General features: G+C 40.3%; 1 protein-coding gene across 2 annotated transcripts in view; it reads left to right on the top strand.

Annotated features, from left to right (window-relative positions):
• LOC111971266 (TBC1 domain family member 2A) overlaps positions 1 to 22,814 on the top strand; it is a 43,407-nt gene that overhangs the window by 15,124 nt on the left and 5,469 nt on the right. For both annotated transcript variants that reach the window (XM_070446283.1, XM_070446284.1), the window contains 3 exons: positions 4,497 to 4,617; positions 8,587 to 8,772; positions 10,278 to 10,399. In XM_070446283.1, the coding sequence (XP_070302384.1) occupies positions 4,497 to 4,617; positions 8,587 to 8,772; positions 10,278 to 10,399 (429 nt within the window). The remainder of the gene's footprint in view (positions 1 to 4,496; positions 4,618 to 8,586; positions 8,773 to 10,277; positions 10,400 to 22,814) is intronic.

The following is a 22,814-nucleotide window of genomic DNA, read 5'->3' as shown; positions in this document are numbered from 1 at the left end:
CCGAGGAACTTAAAACTTGCCACCTTCTCCACTACTGTCCTGTCGATGTGGATAGGGGGGTGCCAAATTCTCTAAAATTCGTTGGAGATGGCTTATGGTGGAGAAATTAACATTCAATTCTCTGTCAATAGCTCTGGTGGACACTCCTGCAGTCAACATGCCAATTGCACTCTCCCTCAACTTGAGACATCTGTGAGATTGTGTTGTGTGACAAAACTGCACATTTTAGTGGCCTTTTATTGTCCCCAGCACAAGGTGCACCTGTGTAATGATCATGCTGTTTAATCATCTTCTTGATATGCCACACCTGTCAGGTGGATGGATTACCTTGGCGAAGGAGAAATGCTCACTAACAGGGATGTAAACAAATGTCTGCACAACATTTTTGAGAAATATATTTTCGTGCGTATGGAACATTTTTGGGATCTTTTATTTCAGCTCATGAAACATGGGACCAACACTTTACATGTTGCGTTTATATTTTTGTTCCTTGTAGGGTTCCATACAATTGGCAACAGATATTATAGATATACAGTGCCTTTGGAAAGTATTCAGACCACTTGACTTAACGTTAAAGCCTTATTCTAAAATGTATTAAAACATTTTTTTCCAGCAATCTACACACAATACCCTATAATGACAAAGCGAAAACAGGTTTTTAGAAATGTTAAAAAAACAGATACCTTATTTACATAAGTATTCAGACCCTTTGCTATGAGACTCGAAATTGAGCTCAGGTATATATCCTGTTTCCATTGATCATCCTTGAGATGTTTCTACAACTTGATTGGAGTCCACCTGTGGTAAATTCAATTGATTGGACATGATTTGGAAAGGCACACACCTGTCTATATAAGGTCCCACAGTTGACAGTGCTTGTCAGAGCAAAAACCAAGCCATGAGGTCGAAGGAATTGTCCGTAGAGCTCCGAGACAGGATTGTGTCAAGGCACAGATCTGGGGAAGGGTACCAAAATATTTCTGCAGCATTGAAGGTCCCCAAGAACACAGTGGCCTCCATCATTCTTAAATGGAAGAAGTTTGGAACGACCAAGACTCTTTCTAGAGCCATCCACCCGGTCAAACTGAGCAATCGGGGGAGAAGGACCTTGGTCAGGGAGAGACAAAAACCCGATGATCACTCTAACAGAGCTCCAGCGTTCCTCTGTGAAGATGGGAGAACCTTCCAGAAGGACAACCATCTCTGCAGCACTCCGCCAATCAGGCCTTTATAGTAGAGTGGCCACACCTCAGTAAAAGGCACGTGACAGCCCGCTTGGAGTTTGCCAAAAGGCACCTAAAGATATCAGACCATGAAAAACAAGATTCTCTGGCCTGATGAAACCAAGATTGAACTCTTTGGCCTGAATGCCAAGCGTCAGGTCTGGAGGAAACCTGGCACAATCCCTACGGTGAAGCATGGTGGTGGCTGTGGGGATGTTTTTCAGTGGCAGGGACTGGGAGACTAGTCAGGATCCAGGGAAATATGAACAGAGCAAAGTACAGAGAGATCCTTGATGAAAACCAGCTACAGAGTGCTCAGGACCTCAGACTGGGGCGAAGGTTCATCTTCCAACAGGACAATGACCCTAAGCACACAGCCAAGACAAAGTAGGAGTGGCTTCGGGACAAGTTTCTGAATGTCCTTGAGTGGCCCRGCCAGAGCCCGGGTTTGAACCTGGATGAACATCTCTGGGGAGACCCGAAAATAGCTGTTTAGCGACGCTCCCCAATCAACCTGACAGAACTTGAGGATCTGCAGAGAAGAATGGGAGAAACTCCCCAAATCAGGTGTGCAAAGCTTGTAGCGTCATACCCAAGAAGAGGCTGTAATCACTGCCAAAGGTGCTTCAACAAAGTACTGAGTAAAGGGTCTGAATACTTATGTAAATGTGATATTTCAGTTTTTCATTTGTAATAAATTAGCAAAAATGTATATAAACCTGTTTTTGCTTTGTCATGGGGTTTTGTGTGTAGATTGATGAGGGGGGAAAACGATTTAATTCACTTTAAAATAAGGCTGTAACGTAACAAAATGATGAAAAAGTCAAGGGGTCTGAATGCTTTCCAAATCCACTGTATTATAAAAATCTGCTTAAAGAAAATATGCGCATTTTCCCATCAGTTGTGTGATTCCACCAAACGGACTTGTTGCGGATATAACTCAATGGGTGGTGACTTTCAATGTGTTTCCAACACATTTTCAACTCTACCGATAGTTTTGTCACAAACTGTTGCGTTGAATAGCAATTGTGCCAACTCTTGGCATGTGCAGTCTAGCCAACAACTTGCAGACACAGTGCGGGGTAGGCTAGTCTACATGATGAGATTGAGAATATTTTTGTCAAACTACAGTCAAGCATTGATCATCATGTCAGCAGAATAAGACCCTCAATATTTATCAGAATCATCACCATGCACTTTCACCACCCTGTGAAGTTCATCATAACTTACTTCACCATACCCTCACGTGACTCCAAGTTAACTTTGATATGATGGTTATTATATCAATATTTACGCATAAATGCGCTTCCAGTTCCCAAAAAGATCCTACCATGTCGAACAAGCAAATGTCTGTATTCATAAAATTGTACCGTGATTTAAAAAAAATATATGGCATGACTTTACTCCCATAAAAACTGTGGATGGAAACTTAATGTATGGGATACAATTTTGGGTTTGTACTCACTTTGAGGAGGCATTGACCGTGTCCGAATACCCATACTTCCAGCCTAAATAGTAGGCCTTTTGAGTATGCAACATTTAGAAAATCAAGTATAGTTTAAATGCCCAGATGTCATACTAATTTAGTATAATTTCACACCGAAATCAACCAATACCTGGAAACAATGAAAATTGCGCATGATGCATTCTCATAATGCGAAAATATAATGTTTTATAGTATGTGAATTTTTGAAAATCGAGTGTGGCTCTTTATTTAGTAGAATTCGATGCACACTTTTACACAATGTCAGGACCCGGTGCGAGAAACAGTCACTAATAATCGTCAGAACCCAGAAGATGAGGCAGACACAGCAGTACTAGCGATAGTGGTTTAATAAAGAACAAAATCTTCAGGCAAAGAAACTAAATCCACAATGTCCAAAAATAAAGCCAAAAGGCACAAAATGGAAATCCYCCAAAATACAAAAGAAACTTCACAAAGTGGTRAAAAACAGCAGGGAAAAACAAACCTCAAAAGACTACTCAAATAATACACAAGAACTAAACCAGAGAACCTCTGGAAAATMCAACAAGAGAAATCTCTGAATAAAACAAGGCTTGGGATGGGGCTGGGTGCTAACTTACAAACACTGAGCAAGGAACAAAGGAACACACAGGGTTTAAATACTAACAAGGGAATGACCTACAGGTGCAAACAATAATTAGAGCAAGAAAAACAAAAGGTACAAAAAAGGTGCAATGGGGACATCTAGTGACCAAAACCCGAACAGTCTTGGCCAAAACCTGACACACAATGCATTGGAATAGATGGGCGGCAAGTGATAGGCCCTATTTTTTTTTTTTTTTTCAAGGACACAAACAACAAAACTAGGTTACTTCATTGGGAAGCGAAACATCTGTGGTGGTGTTCAAATGTTAGCTACGTCGTTTTTGTCCTCCTTAAAATTATCACAATTATTTTATCGTAAGCTACATCTTTGAAATCAGAAGTATTTTTACCCAAAGTGGATTTCTGTTTTCTCATTGAAAAGTGTTTCTTGTTGTCTTGGCCTTCGTTGGAGCTTTTAAACAAAATACTGAACATCTTTCTATTTGTGAGTGTGTCGGCACCAGGACTCAGGATGTGGCTGCATTATTGATGTCATGTTAGCCATGCCTTTTGATTTGAACATATGGATTGTCATAGTTTTGTAAGCTACCTTATGAAGTTTCTGTACAGTGGTTCTGAATTTGCGATGCTGTCCACATTTTGCTGCGCAATACCCTTTTGATTTTAACATTTTGATACGTTTTGGTGTGTGTACTAGGCTATTTAATTTAATGTATTTGTTACAGCACTTTTGTTTCACTAATAAATACTGTATGTTAAAAAGGAACCAAATGATCTGTTTCTATCTTCAGTGCTTTTTAAATAGGATAGATGGGTTCTATGGGCCTACTCAGGTTGGTTATAAGCAGACTACCACATTCGAGCTGTACCTGAGTAGGCCTACATTCCTATTCTATTCCGAGGATAGAGAAATCAATAGAATTGGAAATTAGCTATTATCAGGCTGGTTAGTGTCTGTTGAATTTGGAAAATCCACCCGCACTTGGCCCCACCCCACCTACTCAGCCAGTCAGGAGCCGTTAGTGTGTTGCGGCCTTGGCATACTGCACACCTTTTACTAAACAGTACATGCTATAGTATGCGACGATGAGTACATAACATGCAGTTTAAGTATGTTGTATGCTTGTATGTGTATTCGGACACAGTAACTGTATTAGTCTTGTCATTGTTTTATCTTGTCTTTGTCTTCTTTTTTCTGTCAGATTGGCTGCAATGGCCTTGCTAGTGTTGCAGAGCGAGGAAGATGCTTTCTGGTGTCTGGTGGCCATTGTCGAGACCATCATGCCTCAGGACTTCTATGGCAAGACTCTAACAGCATCTCAGGTATGTGAAACGATTCCTTTGATAGTTTTTAATATATGTTTTGCTGAAATTGCAATTACTTCTGATAAAAAATGTGGGTGGATATCCAGTAATGTACTTTAATGTAAAAAACCCACAAAAAACCACTCAAATGGCCCAGCTAGTGAAGCATAAAAATTCAAGCATTGGTTCAGGGTTCGATACTGTGACCAAATCTGTCACATTTGGGAAGTTTGACTTGACATTTTTAATCAGTTGCAAGTGTGCCAGTGAAAACAATTTACCTGGTCACGTTAGTTCTGTGATTTTATTTATGATCTGTTTTTATGAGAGATGTAGGCGCTATTGTTTGTTTCCCGCCGTTTCAATTCAATATTATGAGCAAGATAACATTGAATGTTGGCTTCAACTTGGTTTTCCATACAAAACATTCCACTACAAAAAAAACTGTTTTTTGTTGTTGTCACTTTCTCATTTTAAAACATGAAACAGTACACTACAGATTTTGGCCCCGATTTTGCTGTTCCAAACAAGTTTTTGAGATCGGAAACAAAATCCCCATGTTGTTGCCTACTCGGGACTCGCGGCCGTCACCATCGCTTGTTTAGTGTGAGTGCGTCAGAGATGCAATCTAAGGCCTACGGATCTCGTCTTAGAGCAGTCCCTGACTTCCCGATACTTGGATCAAAATCTGCAAAGCTCTTTTAGTGTGAGATGTACAACAACAAGTTTTAAGAATGGTGATTAGCAATAGCCAATGAGAGCTCACCAGAGAAGAAGCAAGTGAGATGATGACATTGTTTTTCATCACCCAGGAGACTCTCAAGTAGGAGCGATGACTACTATTAGTATGCATTTGTACTTGCCTTTAACCAAAGCCAAAGTGTCAAATAGTTGCAGCTCTGATTTGAACAAGCAATGTTATTAAATTCAAATGTTGGGTAGACATTTCAACTCTGTATGGCAAGCGTAAATGTCTGACTGAAAACGGCAAATCAATTCACATTTGGTGTCCAGGGCACAGCTGGGGGCAGAAGGGGGTCTATAACAAGCGGCAACGGTGACAGACTTGTTTCTGGAAAGGTGGATTTTTAAAAGTAGAAGCTTGAATTGTTTGGGCACAGACCTGGATAGTATGAAAGAACTCTTCAGGCTTTCTCTGCAGTAGATTGCAACTCTGCCCCATTTGGCAGTTCTATCTTGTCGGAAAATGTTATAGTTGGGGATGAAWTTTTTTTGGTGGCCTTCCTAATCCAGGATTCAGACACGGCTAGGACATCCAGGTTGGCGGAGTGTGCTAAAGCAGTGAATAAAACAAACTTAGGGAGGAGGCTCTAATGTTAACATTCATGAAACCAAGGCTTTTACGGTTACAGAAGTCAACAAATTAGAGTGCCTGGGGAATGGGAGTGGAGCTAGGCACTGCAGGGCCTGGGTTAACCTATACATCACCAGAGGAACAGAGGAGGAGTAGGATAAGGGTACAGCTAAAGGCTATAAGAACTGGTCGTCTAGTGCATTCGGAACAGAGAGTAAAAGTAGCACATTTCTGGGTGCGGAAGAATAGATTCAAGGCATAATGTACAGACAAGGGTATGGTAGGATGTGAATACAGTGGAGGTAAATCTAGGCATTGAGTGACGGAGAGAGGTTTTGTCTCTAGAGGCACCATTTAAGTGGGGGGTGGAACAAAAGGGCTAGATATTGAGCAGGGCGGGAGGCTCTACAGTGAAATAAGACAATCACTTACCAAAACAGCAAGAGACAAGGCATATTGACATTAGGGAGAGGCATGTGTAGCCGAGTGATCATAGTGTCCAGTGAGTAGCTAGGCGAGCTGGAGACACGGCGATTCAGACAGCTAGCAGGCTAGCAGATGGGCCTTTGGGGGACGTTGCAACGGGAGAGCCTGTTGAAACCCCCTCGGACGGTTACGTCGGCACACCAGTCGTGATGGATCGGCGGGGCTCAGTGTCGGCTGATGTCCGAGTTAATGGTGATGACCGCTAGCAGTGTTAGCTGGCTAGCTTCTGATGGGGGTTCCGGTTCTAAAGTGTAAAAAATAGCAGATCCGCACCACATTGGATGAGGCGGGTTGTAGGAGAGAAGGTTCAGTCCGTAGACAGAAATATAAAAAATATATACGAAATATATACGAAGAAAAATATATTTACATGAGACGGATGGGGACAAGACAAACAGACGTCCTACTGCTATGCCAATAAGTAGTCGTGTAATGTACACCCGGCTTAACTCTTCAACATCTCAAATGTCGAGACTGACTAGCTACACATGGACAGACTTCATTAGTGTGTTTGTCGGGAGCATGCTGTCTATTTAGCCAGTTAACGCCCACATTATTCTGACATATTTTWGAAAAAAATTATGTGAATGTCAATGCATAATGCCATTGGGTAGACCCATAAAAAAATGCATTATTCTTCTACCACTACCACTGTTTTCGGGTAGATGGAAAGGCAATTAAAAGGTAACTGCAAAGTAGCAGAATCATGATTATTTGCATCAATCCAGTGCCCATTTTGTTTTTAAAACTCCATCACAAGTGGGCTACAGAAACACAGAAAACCAAACTGTCTGGCTGGTTCTCACCTGAATTAAAGGGTAACTACACACAAAAAAAATGGTATTTCTGAGATTTTTTCCAGACCTAAAAAATGGTCCCCAGGTGTGGTTTAACTTCTTGACGCACGGATCCCTTTAGCGGGATCATTTTCGTAAACGACCGCTGAATTGCAGAGCGCCAAATAAAAATAAATAAATAATATTTTCATGAAATCACAAGTGAAATATACCATAACACAGTTTAGCTTGTTGTTAATCCACCTATCGTGTCAGATTTTGAAAATATGCTTTACAGCGAAAGCAATCCAAGCGTTTGTGAGTTTATCAATCACTAGACAAAACAGTAAGAACAGGTAGCCGCAAATTAGCTTGGTCACGAAAGTCAGAAAAGCAATCAAATTAATTTGCTTACCTTTGATGATGTTCGGATGTTTGCACTCACGAGACTCCCAGTTACACAATAAATGTTATTTTTGTTCGATAAAGATTATTTTTATAACCAAAAGCCTCCATTTGGTTTGCGCATTATGTTCAGAAAACCTTTGAAACTATGTCTAAAGCCTGGTCACAGCCTGAGGAAGCCATTGGAAAAGGAATCTGGTTGATACACCTTTAAATGGAGGATGGGCAGGCAATGGAACAGGGATTTTTCCAAATAAAGGGCACTTCCGGGTTGGATTTCTCAGGTTTTTGCCTGCAAAATCAGTTCTGTTATACTCACAGATAATATTTTGACAGTTTTCGAAACTTTTTAGAGTGTTTTCTATCCTAATCTGTTAATTATTTGCATATTCTAGCATCTGGGCCTGAGAAATAGTCCGTTTACCTTGGGTACGTTATTTTTCCAAACATAAAAATAGTGCCCCCTAGCTGAAAGAGGCTCAACATTGTGGTGGACTTAGAACATCCAATTTTGTTGTTTCCTATTTTAAAAAGTGTGATTTTGAGAAAAAAATTATAATCAGTCCTTCGCGTTATATGTATATATTTTTTTGTCATGGTATTATTTTGGTATCAATAATCTTTATTTTATTTTTTATTCTGCCCTCAAGGATTTTACAGAAAAGAACATAGCATTTTGAAATGTACAAAAAATAAATGTTGCACTTTATTTTAACTATTTTCATTGCTGTTACAGTAAATCTATCCAAATCAATGTAAGAACACAAGGGCATGCTCATTTAAAAGATGGCTAGTCATTATTAGCCTGGTTCTGTATGGAATGCAGGACTACAAAAATATATAGCAAAAATTGGTGTGACCAAATAATGTTCTGGTGCCACCAGTGGAAAAAGTTAGTGTAGAACCTTGTGCTGGTTGTTCACCCACTAATAGGGAGCGTGAACTGGGTTTAGACTGTGGTGGGACAGAAAGGTTTGTTTTACCCATCTTGTGTCTTAATCCCAGGTGGAGCAACGCGTGCTCAAGGACTTCATGGCAGAGAAGATGCCGAGACTAACAGCCCATTTCCACTGTCACGGAGTGGACGTGTCCCTGGTCACCTCCGACTGGTTCCTAGCTGCGTTCGTGGAGAGGCTGACCAGTGACGTCCTGCTCAGAATTTGGGACGCCTTCCTGTACGAGGGCACCAAGGTCAATGGGGCTTGAAGAAGGGGTTAGAGTTTTTAGGTTACAGGTTACAGATACCATATTAAAGTGACTTTTCATAAAGGTAATTGAGACAAATTCTTCAGAGAGGAATACCATGGCAATATTAGTCGGATGGGAGTGGTTGTTTGGTGTTTTAGACATATTTCCAGAATGGTTCTCTATGGTAGTACTGAGAAATGACAATAAGTAATTTAAATATACAGGCAACCGCCAAACTAAAGGAAACACCAACATAAAGTGTCTTAATATGGCATTGGGTCACCACAAGCCACCAGAACTGTTTCAATGTGTCTTGGCATAGATTCTACATGCCAAGACTTGGCATGGATTCTGGAACTCTATTTGAGGGATGCGACACCATTCTTCCACGGTAAATTCCATAATTTGGTGTTTTGTTGATAATGGTGGAAAACGCTGTCTCAGGTGCCGCTCCAAAATCTCCCATGTGTTTAATTGGGTTGAGATCTGGTGACACACACACACACAACACACACCAACACACACACACACACACACACACACACACACACACCACACACACACACACACACACACACCACACACACACACAACACACACACCACACACACAACACAACACACACACACCACACAACACATCCTTTAAACCCCTATTGCTCCTTTTGAGACCCCTCTTTCAAAGTCACTGAGATCTCTTCTAACTATGGTAGGCAAAATAATGGGCAACTGGGCATTTTTATACATGATGGGATGTTTTAATTGCTTAATTAACTTTGGAACCACACCTGCTTTCAATATACTTTGTATCCCTCATTTACTCAAGTGTTTAGTTTATTTATCAGTAATAAAGGAAGCACTTATATCCAAAAAACAAAAAGGATGATGTAATTCACTGGGGTCAAGCTTCCTGACATCAAGGACCTATATACTAGGCGGTGTCAGAGGAAGGCCCAAAAAATTGTCAAAGACTCCTGTCACCCAAGTCATAGACTGTTCTCTCTGCTAACGCACGTCAAGCGGTACCGGAGCGACCAAGTCTAGGTCCAAAAGGCTCCTTAACAGCTTCTACCCCCAAGCCATAAGACTGCTGAACAATTAATAAAATGGCCACCCGGACTATTTACATTGAACCCCCCCCTCCTTTGTTTTTACACTGCTGCTACTCACTGTTTATTATCTATGCATAGTCACTTTACAAATTACCTTGACTATCCTGTACCCCCCGCACATTGACTCAGTACCGTTACCCCCTGAATATAGGATTGTTATTGTTATGTAAATGTAGTGTAACTTTTTGATTTGATTGAGATTTTTTTAACTTTAGTTTATTTAGTAAATATTTTATCAACTCTATTTCTTGAACTGCATTGTTGGTTAAGGGCTTGTAAGTAAGCATTTCACGGCGCATGTGACAAATACAATTTGATTTTATTTCTATTCACTACTGTCATAGTAGCAAGAAACAATACTACTTAATGGACATAATATTTTATTACATTTTTACAGGTGATATTTCGCTATGCATTGGCGCTCTTCAAATACACAGAAGAGGACATTCTGAAGATTCATCATAGTGTGGATATCTACCAGTACCTCCGTTTCATCACCAGAACCATCACAGACAGCAGGTAGATACGTTATCCCCTAATCTATAGATCTAATGAAGGACAATCTGATTGATGGCAATTAAACCAACTGCAGTAGTGCAACAATATACAATGTTAATTTCCTTGTGATGACAAATTCATTTGTCAGTCATTTTTCTTTTATTTGTTATCTCAGTAGCTAGGTTTCCATCCATTTTGTGGCAGATTTCCTTGCGACTATTCTAAAAATAATATGCACATTTTCCCACCAGAGGTGTGTTTCCATCAAACTGTATTGGTACAGATAAAAGCTCTATGTGATGACATTAGTGCACATTAAAAGCACTTAAGCGCTTAAAGCTGAAATCCACATAAGGGGAAACGGCACCACTGTTTGCCCAAGCACATTTGTTATTGTTTTATTTATGAAACGGAGGAGCATCCAACATCGTGGTAAAAAAAAACGCAATAAAAAAAAAGCAAGGGAAAAACTGTGTTGTTTTGTAGTAATTTCTTTGTTGTAATATCACAAACGGAGATGGCAGTTTCACCATTACGGATTCCAGCTTTAATTGCCGCATTTTCAACTCTACCTAATTAGTAAACTTGCCCACTCTGGTTTTGGCGCGTTGTCTCTCTAGACAAGAGTTCGCTGATAAAGTGGACAGGGTAGGTTATTACAATATGACAATATGATATGTATTGGAACCTTMAAATATATTTATTTCAGTTTGTCCCCAACTAGTGGTAATTGTTGTAATAACCATTGTCACTGTTTTTACCATAGAAGAAGATTGTGACAGGAAGTTACTTAGTTGTACACAATATCTTGCAGTGTCTAGGCTAACTGCTATCTATACACGTCCATTCCTTCGTTTTTGGCCCTTATGGTGGCATTAAAACCTTTTATGGATCCCTTCACGCGCCGATCCCTTTAGCGCGATTGATTTGACAACATCCAGTGAAATGGCAGCACACCAAATTCAAACAACAGGAATATCAATATTCTACATTCTTGAAAATATATGTGTTATACATCAAAATAAAGCTTAACTTCTTGTTAATCCAGCTGCTGTGTCAGATTTACAAAAAGGCTTTACGGCGAAAGCAGACCATGCGATTATCTGAGGACAGCGCGCCGCATACAAACACATGGAAATCATATTTCAACCAGACAGGTGCGCAACAAAAGTCATAAATAGTGATATAATTAATGTCTTACCTTTGAAGATCTTCTTCTGTTGGCACTCCAAAATGTCCCAGAAACATCACAAATGGTCCTTTTGTTCGATAATGTCCTTCTTTTATGTCCCAAAAATGTCAATTTATTTGGCACGTTTTATTCAGAAATACACGGGTTTCAACTCGCCCAACATGCCTACAAAGTATCTAATAAGTTACCTGTAAACTTGGTCCAAACATTTCAAACAACGTTCCTAATCCAACGTCAGGTACCCTAAAACGTAAATAATCGATACAATTTAAGACGGAATAAACTGTTTCTAATACCGGATAAAAACAAAGTGAAGCGCGTTCCAGTTCACACCGCCAAACAATAGAGTCCACTTGGAGTGACACTTACAAAGAACAGCCATACTTCTTAATTTCTCAAAAGAAAAACATCAACCAATTTCTAAAGACTGACATCTAGTGGAAGCCATAGCAACTGCAACCAGGTTCCTCATAAATAGGGCTTTCAATAGAAAACCATTGGGAAACACAATAACCTCATTATTTTTTCCCTGCTCGGGGTTTCGCCTACCAAATCAGTTCTGTTATACTCAGACTATATTCTAACAGTTTTAGAAACTTCAGAGTGTTTTATATCCAAATCTACCAATTATAGGCATATCCTAGCTTCTTGGCCTGAGTAGCAGGCAGTTTACTTTGGGCACGCTTTTCATCTGGACGTCAAAATACTGTCCCCTAGCCTTAAGAAGTTTTAACGGATAACATACAGTTGGCTGGGTTTTCCGTGCATTGGCAGGACAGAACAGCTACGTCCAATAAGACGAGGGGTGGTGGTGTGTCTCTATTTGTCAATAACAGCTGGTGTGCAACGTCTAATATTAAGGTAGTATCGAGGTATTGCTCGCCTGAGGTAGAGTACCTCATGATAAGCTGTAGACCACACTATCTACCAAGAGTTTTCATCTATATTTTTCGTAGCCGTCGATTTACCACCACAAACCGACGCTGGCACTAAGACCACACTCAACGAGCTGTATAAGGCCATTAGCAAACAAGAAAATGCTCATACAGAAGTGGTACTTATAATTGACGGGACGATAATGCAGACAAACTTAAATCCGTTTTATCTAATTTCTACCAGCACGTCACGTGCAACCAGAGGAAAAAAATCTAGACCACCTTTATTCCACACGCAGAGATGAGTACAAAGCTCTACCTCACCCTCCATTTGGCAAATATGACCGTAATTCTATCCTGCTGATTCCTGCTTATAAGTAAAAACTGAAGCAGGAAGCACCAGTGACTCTGTCAATAAAGAAGTGGGCAGATGACGCAGATGCTATGCTACAGGACTGTTTTACTAGCACTGACTGGAATACGTTCAGGGATTCATCTAATGTCATTGCGGATTATATCACCTCAGTCGTGTGTCGAGTTTCAAGTTCCTTGGTGTCCACATCACCAGTAAACTATCATGGGTCAAACACAACAAGACAGTCATAAAGAGGGCACGACAACAGCTTTTCTCCCCACGAGACTGAAACGATTTGGGTTGGGTCCCCAGATCCTCAAAGTTCTACAGCTGCACCATCGAGAGCATCCTGACCGGCTGCATCCCTGACTGGCAACTGCTTGGCATCTGACCGTAAGACGCTACAGAGGGTAGTGCGTACGGCCCAGTACATCACTGGGGCCAAGCTTCCTGCCATCCAGGACCTATTTACTAGGCGGTGTCAAAGGAAGGCGCAAAAAATTGTCAAAGACTCCAGTCACCCAAGTCAGACTGTTCTCTCTGCTACCGCACGGCATGCAGTATTGTCTAGGTCCAAAAAGCTCCTTAACTTCTCTAGGGTAGGGGGCAGCATTCTGAATTTCAAGTCCAATACAAGTCCAATACAGTATATGAAAGATAAACATCTTGTCAATCCAGCCAACATGTCCGATTTTTAAAATGTTTTACAGCGAAAACAACACGTATATTTATGTTAGCTCACCACCAAATACAAAAAAGGACAGACATTTTTCACAGCACAGGTAGCATGCACAAAACCAACCTAACTAACCAAGAACCAACCAAACTAACCAAGAAACAACTTCATCAGATGACAGTCTTATAACATGTTATTCAATAAATCTGTTTTGTTCGAAAAATTTGCATATTTGAGCTATAAATCAGTTTTACATTGCAGCTACCATCACAGCTACCGTCAGAAATAGCACCGAAGCAGCCAGAGTAATTACAGACACCAACGTCAAATACCTAAATAATCATAAAACATTTCTGAAAAATACATGGTGTACAGCAAATGAAAGACAGGCATCTTGTGATTCCAGCCAATATTTCAGATTTCTTAAGTGTTTTACAGCGAAAACACAATATAGCATTATATTAGCTTACCACAATAGCCAGAAACACAAGCCATTTACCAGCAGCAATAGTTAGCGATCGTAACAAACCAGCAAAAGATATATAATTTTTGACTAACCTTGATAAGCTTCATCAGATGACAGTCCTATAACATCAGGTTATACATACACTTATGTTTTGTTCGAAAATGTGCATATTTAGAGCTGAAATCAGTGGTTATACATTGTGCTAACGTAGCATCTTTTTCCCACAACGTCCGGATATTTTTCTGAAACTCACATATTCTGACCAAATAACTATTCATAAACATTACTAAAAAATACATGTTGTATAGGAAATGATAGATACACTAGTTCTTAATGCAATCGCTGTGTTAGAATTCTAAAAATAACTTCATTACGACATCCAGCTTAGTTATTGTGAGAGTGCCCAAAATCTGGGCGCAAACTACTAGTACAACATGTTCGACAGATATATGAAATAGCATCATAAAATGGGTCCTACTTTTGATGATCTTCCATCAGAATGTTGTACAAGGGGTCCTTTGTCCAGAACAATCGTTGTTTGGATTTAGAATGTCCTCTTCTCCAGTCAATTAGCACGGAAAGCTAGCAAAGTGGCGCGAAGCTCTCCTTCCTGAACATACGCAGACAAAGCAACACGCCTAACGTCCCGAAAAAATTTCAATAATCTAATTAACCTTTTCTCAATCTAGGGGGTGCTGTTTCCACTTTGGAAAATATCGTCTCCAAATTAAACTGCCTCATACTCAATTCTTGCTCGTACAATATGCATATTATTATTACTATTGGATAGAAAACAATCTCTAGTTTCTAAAACCGTTTGAATTATGTCTGTGGGTGAACCAGAACTCTTTCTGCAGCGAAATCCATGACAGGAACTGCGAAGGTCTGAAAACGAGGCTCTGTTCTCAGATCAGTTTAAAGCTCTGTATGTATCCTATGGGTCGACATGAACTGCACCCGCCTTCCCCTGGATGTCAGTAACCAATGAGAAGTGGAATGGAGTGTCTACGTAGTTCTCAGAGCTTATAAAAGGCCAAGGAACGAAGTGAGCTCTCTTTTCGTCGTTCGTCATTGCGCAAAGCAAGACCTCAAGATGGCATTTTGAAATGCTCAGTTATCGGCCTTAGCTATATCCGTCTGTAATTTAATTCGATATAGGTGTTAGAAACATCATAACGAAGTTATTTTAAACCGAGTTATATCAGTTTATGCGAGTATATTGCTATTTTCGGAATTTCCTTAGTATTGCGTTTTGRGGATTTRGGCATGTTGTGGCCACATAGCTATTGTTAGCTGCTAATTCCGAAGTTGAAGACGACGTTTTACAACCAAGCAACGATTCTTTTGGACAAAGGACACCTTGCCCAAGATTCTGATGGAAGCTCGTCCAAAAGTAAGAGCTATTTATGATGTTATTCCGTATTTATGTGGAAAAATGTAAACACATTTGTCCGCCATTATTGCGGCACTAGTCTGGCTGTAACGCACACTGTATGTCTAGTAACGTTAATTTAAAAAATCTAACTCAGCGGTTGCATTAATAACTAATGCATCTTTCATTTGCTGTCCAACCTGTATTTTTTAGTCAATCTAATCGATAAATAATCGTAAATTTAGGTGCCTTTCCAAGATGGCGCCGGCCAGAATGCATGACCTGTTGCCACTGATCACATTGTATAGCCACGATTTGTGCTGCTAAATATGCACATTTTCGAACAAACTCTATATGCATTGTGTAATATGATGTTACAGGACTGTCATCTGACGAAGTATATCAAGGTTAGTCAAAAATTATATATCTGTTGCTGTATTGTTACGATCGCTAACCTGTGCTGCTGGTAAATTGCTTGTGTTTCTGGCTATTGTGCTAAGCTAATATAATGCTATATTGTGTTTTCGCTGTAAAACACTTAAAAAATCTGACATATTGGCTGGATTCACAAGATGTTGGGCTTTCATTTGCTGTACGCTGTGTATTTTTCAGAAATGTTTTAAGATGAGTAATTAGGTATTTGACGTTGGTCTCTGTAATTATTCTGGCAGCTTCGGCACTATTTCAGATTGCAGCTGCAATGTAGAACTGTGATTTATAGCTGAAATATGCACATTTTTCTAAAAAAACATATGCTATACAATAAATATGTTATCAGACTGTCATCTTATGAAGTTGTTTATTGGTTAGTGGCTATTTATATCTTTATTTGGTCGAATTAGTGATGGCTACTGATGGAGTAAAAAACTGGTGTAGTAAAAAAAGTGTCTTTTGCTATGGTGGTTAGCTAATAGATTTACATATTGTGTCTTCCCTGTAAAACATTTTAAAAATCAGAAATGATGGCTGGATTCACAAGATGTGTATCTTTCATTTGGTGTCTTGGACTTTAGGCTAGGCTATGCTAGTCAGCTTTTTTGATGGGGGGGATCCCGGATCCGGGTTTGGGACTAGTTAGAGGTTTTAACAGCTTTTACCCCTAAGCCATAAGACTGCTGAACAATTAATCAAATGGCCACCCGGACTATTTACATTGACAACCGCCCACTTTGTTTTTACACTGCTGCTACTTCCTGTTTAGTCACTTTACCGCTACCTACATGTACAAATTACCTCAACTGACCTGTACCCCCATACATTGACTCAGTACCGGTACCCTCTGTATATAGCCTCATTATTGTTATTTTTTTACTTTAGTTTATTTAGTAAATATTTTCTTAACTCTATTTTCTTAACTGCATTAAACCTACCAAAAGACAACACCTGCCAGTTCCTTGGAGGACTTTAGTGACATTAAGAGTTTAGCTAGCTGTTTAACTCAACATGCACTCCTTGGGAGTAGAATGAGAACAGTACAGTGAAATGATAACCACTCACCAGGTACTATGAAGATGGAAGTTGAATACTTACCACTGCATCATCTGCGGCTGTAAGAGTGCCAAAATGACTACAGTACCCAGACACTTCCCATTGTCCTCACTACAACAATGGATCCTGCTAGCAATAGAGATGTTCCATCTGACAACAATTTCGCAAGAGGGTATCGACCGTGGGTCCATCTCCTCTCGCTCCAGCAAGCAATCCTGCTCATCTGTGAACACACATGCAAGTACTGCCAAAGCTAGAGCAAGAGCTGAGGCAGCTAAAGCCAGATTAGCCTACTCCCAAAGAGAAATAGATTTCAAAATAGAGAGACGCCGTCTTGAAGTTACACTTGTAAAGCAGGAAAAAGAAGCTGAGGTTGCTATAGCCAAGGCTGCTGTCTTGGAGGCAGTGGCAGCAGACCTAGGAGCCGTCAAACATAATAAAGAGACAGAGTACCTTTCCCTCCAAGCCAGTGTTCTCCAAAGAACAGAGGAATATGTTACCTGTCATTCCAAGTCGCCTTCAGCAAACTTTGAGACAAAGGAAGAAGTTTGCCACACCCTCAACCAGACCGCACACCTCAACCAGTCAATCTAAACACTGATATGTCCCAGCACCCAGCAACCGAGCCATGAGTCTGTTGCATTTTACAAGAGAAGAAAACACTACGCCCTACAGTACACACAACAGTACAGCTCTCTCCCCACCAGATCATCACACAGAGCCCATACTACGGATGACCCTAACAGTGCTACCACTGATCTTGCCAGGTTTCTCGATTTAAAAATCTACTGGCTTCCTCAGGACTTATTATGTTTGATGAACTCCCTGAGCACTTCCACGCCTGGAAGTCCACCAACCTCAACGCAATCAACGGTCTTGAACTCACAGCAAGTGAAGGGATGGACCTTCTTATTAAGTGGCTAGGGAAAGGAATAAATGTGTCGCTTTTATGGGTCAGAATATAATGATGTAATTACGTATGGGAGGTCTCAGATGGGAAGCTCCGCGTGGGTCGTTTAGGCTTGTCAAAGACGCACTTATCCGGCGCAACTCTCTGGTCATCCTCACGATGTCAGTGTCCTTTTGGTCTGATTCCTCGCCCTTGCTCTGGGAGGGGTCTTCTGAGGACAGACAGCTCTGTAGCTCAGAGCTCACAGCATAGGAATGAAACAGTGTAGATACCACGATTCGATTGAGAGTGGAGTTTAGGTGGTCCGGCTTGAATTCACCCGCTTAGACACAGCTACTCATCAGTAGCATGGGTAGAAAAAGATTTCTTTGTCTTCAACCTTGGGTTGAGTTTTGGGTTCGTTGACTTTTTAGACCTTGGGTCACTTAGTCTGATATGTTAATTCCTCACTCACATGTCTTATACCTTCGGGTCAGAAGTGGGCATAACCGCCTTTAGGGCAATTCTCTGGGCGTACCAAGTTAACTTCTCTAGGGTAGGGGGCAGCATTCGGAATTTTGGATGAAAAGCATGCCCAAATTAAACAGCCAGCTACTCATCCCCAGAAGATAAGATATGCATATTATTGGTAGATTTGGATGGAAAACACTCTGACGTTTCTAAAACTGTTTGAATCATGTCTGTGAGTATAACAGAACTTATTTAGCAGGCGAAACCCCGAGGACAAACCATTGAGATTTTCTTTTTTTGAGGTCACTCTCTTTTCAATGAGGTTTCATTAGGACACCAGATTTCTAAGGGACCTGATTGCAGTTCCTACCGCTTCCACTGTATGTCAACAGTCTTGAGAAATTGGTTGAGGTTATTCCTTTGTGTAATGAAGTACGGCCATCTTGAAGGAGAATCCATCGAAGTGTCCTGTTTGTTAGAGGCACGAGACCAGAAAGATAGCTATAGTTGGTTTTAATCCTGTATTGAACACAGATCATCCCGTCATCAATTTTATCGATTATTAAGTGCCTTTTGGCAAACTCCAAACAGCCTGGCATGTGACGTTTTCTTAGGAGTGGCTTCCGTGTGGCCACTGTACCGTAAAGGCCTGATTGGTGGAGTGCTGTAGAGATGGTTGTCCTTCTGGAAGGTTCTCCCATCTCCAAAGAGGAACCCAGGAGCTCTGTCAGAGTGAACGTCAGGTTCTTGGTCACCTTGTTGACCAAGGCCCTTCTCCCCCGATTGCTCAGTTTGGCCAAGGGGCAAGCTCTAGAAAGAGTCTTGGTGGTGCCAAACTTCTTCCATTTAAGAATGATGGAGGCCACTGTGTTCTTGGGGACTATCAATGCTGCAGAAATGTTTTGGTACCCTTCCTCATATCTGTGCCTTGACACAATCCTGTCTTGGAGCTCTACGGACAATTCCATCCACCTCATGGCTTGATTTTTGCTATGACATGCACTTGAATTTACCACAAGTGGACTCCAATCAAGTTGTAGAAGGATGATCTATGGAAACAGGATGCACCTGAGCTCAATTCCGAATCTCATAGCAAAGGGTCTGAATACTTATCTAAATACTTTATATACAGTTGAAGAAATTTACATACACTTAGGTTGGAGTCAATAGCCCTCATTTTTCAACCATTCCACAAATTTCTTGTTAACAAATTATAGTTTTGGCAAGTCGGTTAGGACATCTACTTTGTGCATGACAAAAGTACTTTTTTCAACAATTGTTTGCAGACAGATTATTTCACTTATAACTCACTGTATCACAATTCCAGTGGGTCAGAGGTTTACATACAAAGTTGACTGTGCCTTTAAACAGCTTGGAAATTTTAAGAAAATAATGTCATGGCTTTAGAAGCTTCTGATAGGCTAATTGACATAATTTGAGTCAATTGGAGATGTACCTGTGGATGTATTTCAAGGTCTACCTTCAAACTCAGTGCCTCTTTGCTTCACATCATGGTAAAATCAAAAGAAATCAGCCAAGACCTCAGAAAAAAATTGTGGTCTGGTTCATCCTTGGGAGCAATTTCCAAACGCCTGAAGGTACCACGTTCATCTGTACAAACAATAGTACGCAAGTATGAACACCATTGGACCACGCAGCCATCATACCGCTCAGGATGGAGACGCGTTCTGTCTCGTAGAGATGAACGTACTTTGGTGCGAAAAGTGCAAATCAATCCCAGAACAATAGCAAAAGACCTTGTGAAGATGCCTTAAGGAAACATGTACAAAAGTATCTATATCCACAGCAACACGAGTCCTATATCGACATAACCTGAAAGGCCGCTCAGCAAGGAAGAAGCCACTGCTCCAAAACCGGCATAAAAAAAGCCAGACTATGGTTTACAACTGCACATGGGGACAAAGATCGTACTTTTTGGAGAAATGTCCTCTGGACTGATGAAACAAAAATAGAACTGTTTGGCCATGATGACCATTGTTATGCTTGGAGGGAAAAGGGTTAGGCTTGCAAGCCGAAAAACAACATCCCAACTGTGAAGCACAGGGGTGGCAGCATCACGTTGTGGGGGTGCTTTGCTGCAGGAGGGACTGGTGCACTTCACAAAATAGATGGCATCATAAGGTAGGAAAAGTATGTGGATATATTGAAGCAACATCTTAAGACATCAGTCAGGAAGTTAAAGCTTGGTCACAAATGGGTCTTCCAAATGGACAATGACCCCACTCATACTTCCAAAAATGTGGCAAAAGGGCTTAAAACTTCTTATGTATAGGGGGCAGCAGTTTCACATTTGGGTGAAAAGCGTGCCCAGAGTAAATGGCCTGCTATTCAGTCCCAGTTGCTGATTTCCCACTCGCTGGTTGGATTATTCTCAGGTTTTTGCCTGCCATATGAGTTATGTTATACTCAGACATCATTCAAACAGTTTTATAAACTTTAGAGTGTTTTCTATCCAAATCTACTAATAATATGCATATATTAGCAACTGGGACTGAATAGCAGGCAGTTTACTCTGGGCACGCCCCCTATCCATAACAAGTTAATTTAATCAATGTAGCAAAATGTGGAAAAAGTCAAGGGGTCTGAATACTTTCCGAATGCACTTTATGTACAGCAGATCCCCTTATTGTGTGGGACACTTTTAAATGTGCCTTTTAGAGGTCATGCAATTAAATATTCTTTCAAACAAAAACTATTTTTGTCAAAAGTTTATATTAACAAAGGAAATACAAGAAATAGCAGTACAGATGGATAGCAATAAAAACAGTACCAAAGAGGCACATAATAAGTTAGAGGAATAACAAAAAGAAAATGAGGAACTTATTTGGAACGATCAAGTATAATGTATTATAAATATCAAAGCTAATTGGATGGAAAATTGTGAAAAATTTACCAAATTATTGTTGAATCTTCAACATAAAAATGCTACCAAACATTATTTACAGAAACCTACAGTCATCCATGATTCACCAATTAATATTTTGAAGGAGGAAGCAAAGTACTTTAAGCGTATGTTCTCTTTTCAGTCTCCTCCATTTCCACTAACTGAAGATAACTGCAAGTCATTATTTCCTAAATAATAGTGTAAAATTAACAGTTGTACAGAAACACTTGTGTGAGGGCTAAATTGCAGAGGAGGAACTTGATGCAATTAAAGCCTTTAGGCCAGGGAAAACTCCAGGGCTGGATGGCATACCAGTTGAATGTTAAATTATTTATCTACTCAAAGATCTACTTTTATAATTTTTTTATCAGTCCTACAAAAATGGTAATTCATCAGCTACTCACCAAGAAGATTTGATTTCCCTATTACTGAAACAGGAAAGATAAGTAAGTGTATGGTAAGGATAAAAATCCAGTCTTAAAAACTTGAGGTCCCTTACACTTCAGTATTGAGATGCAAAAATCCTAGCAAAATGCATAGCACAATAGAAATAAAAAGATTTTGCCAGATATTATTCATCCTGATCAGACAGGTTTTTTTTACATGGAAGATACATTGGAAATAATATAAGACAAGTATTTGAAACAATAAAAAAGGAATTATATTTATGGTATTATAGGAAAGGTGGTTATGTGCAGTTAACAAACATACCGTATATGGAAATGTTTTCTCTATCCAAAATTACAACCAACTGATTTCAGCGTTAGCACAAAAATGGAGGGGGCAAGTAGAAGGGGGAGAAGGTAGGGAGAAGGTAACTTGTTATAAAAGAGAAAAATTGACAACACTTTTTTAATAATGTTTTTTACTTGAGGACCGAATGTTGACCAATACAGGTTGCAAAATTTTAGATGTGCACATGGTTTATGGATTTGGGGGCGGCCCGTCAAAGTCCAGGACCCAGTTGCACAGGGCGGGGTCGAGACCCAGGGTCTCCATAGCTTAATGACAAGTTTGGAGTGCACTATGGTGTTAAATGCTGGTAGTGCCCTCCAAACTCGTCATTAAGCTCGAGACCCTGGGTTTCGGCCTCGCCCTGTGCAACAGAGTCCTGGACTTTCTGACGGGCCTCCCCCAGGTGATGAGGGTAGGAAACAACATCTCCACCCCGCTGATCCTCAACACTGGGGCTCCACAAGGGTGCGTTCTCAGCCCTCTCCTGTACTCCCTGTTCACCCATGACTGCGTGGCCAATCCAGGGTTACTCCAAGCAGTTTAGTCGTCTCAACTTGACCAATTTCCACATTATTTATTACAAGATTTAGTTGAGGTTTAGGGTTTAGTGAATGTGTTGTCCCAAATACAATGCTTTAAGCTTTAGAAATATTTATGGCTAACTTATTCCTTGCCACCCACTCTGAAACTAACTGCAACTCTTTGTGTTGCAGTCATTTCAGTCGCTGTAGTAGCTGACGTGTATAGTGTTGAGTCTTCCACATACATAGACACTGAGTGCTGGTAAGAGTTTAGCTGACTGTTTAACTCAACATACACTCCTTGGGAGTACAGCTTAGAGTTAGAGCAGTACAATATATGAAAGAGAAAGATCATTTTATTTAATAATTGGCAGCCAAGCAATGATCATGTCATCAGCATTAAAAAAATAAACGGTCTATTTATTGGAAATGTGCATGATTATGTGCACTTAACCACCATGTGAAGTTCATAACTTATTTCATCTGCCTAT

This window comes from Salvelinus sp. IW2-2015, linkage group LG13 (assembly GCF_002910315.2).
Source record: "Salvelinus sp. IW2-2015 linkage group LG13, ASM291031v2, whole genome shotgun sequence".
NCBI classification, from domain to species: domain Eukaryota; kingdom Metazoa; phylum Chordata; class Actinopteri; order Salmoniformes; family Salmonidae; genus Salvelinus; species Salvelinus sp. IW2-2015.
The sequence above is the reverse complement of the archived record's forward strand: the minus strand, read 5'-3'. Positions and strand labels throughout refer to the sequence as shown.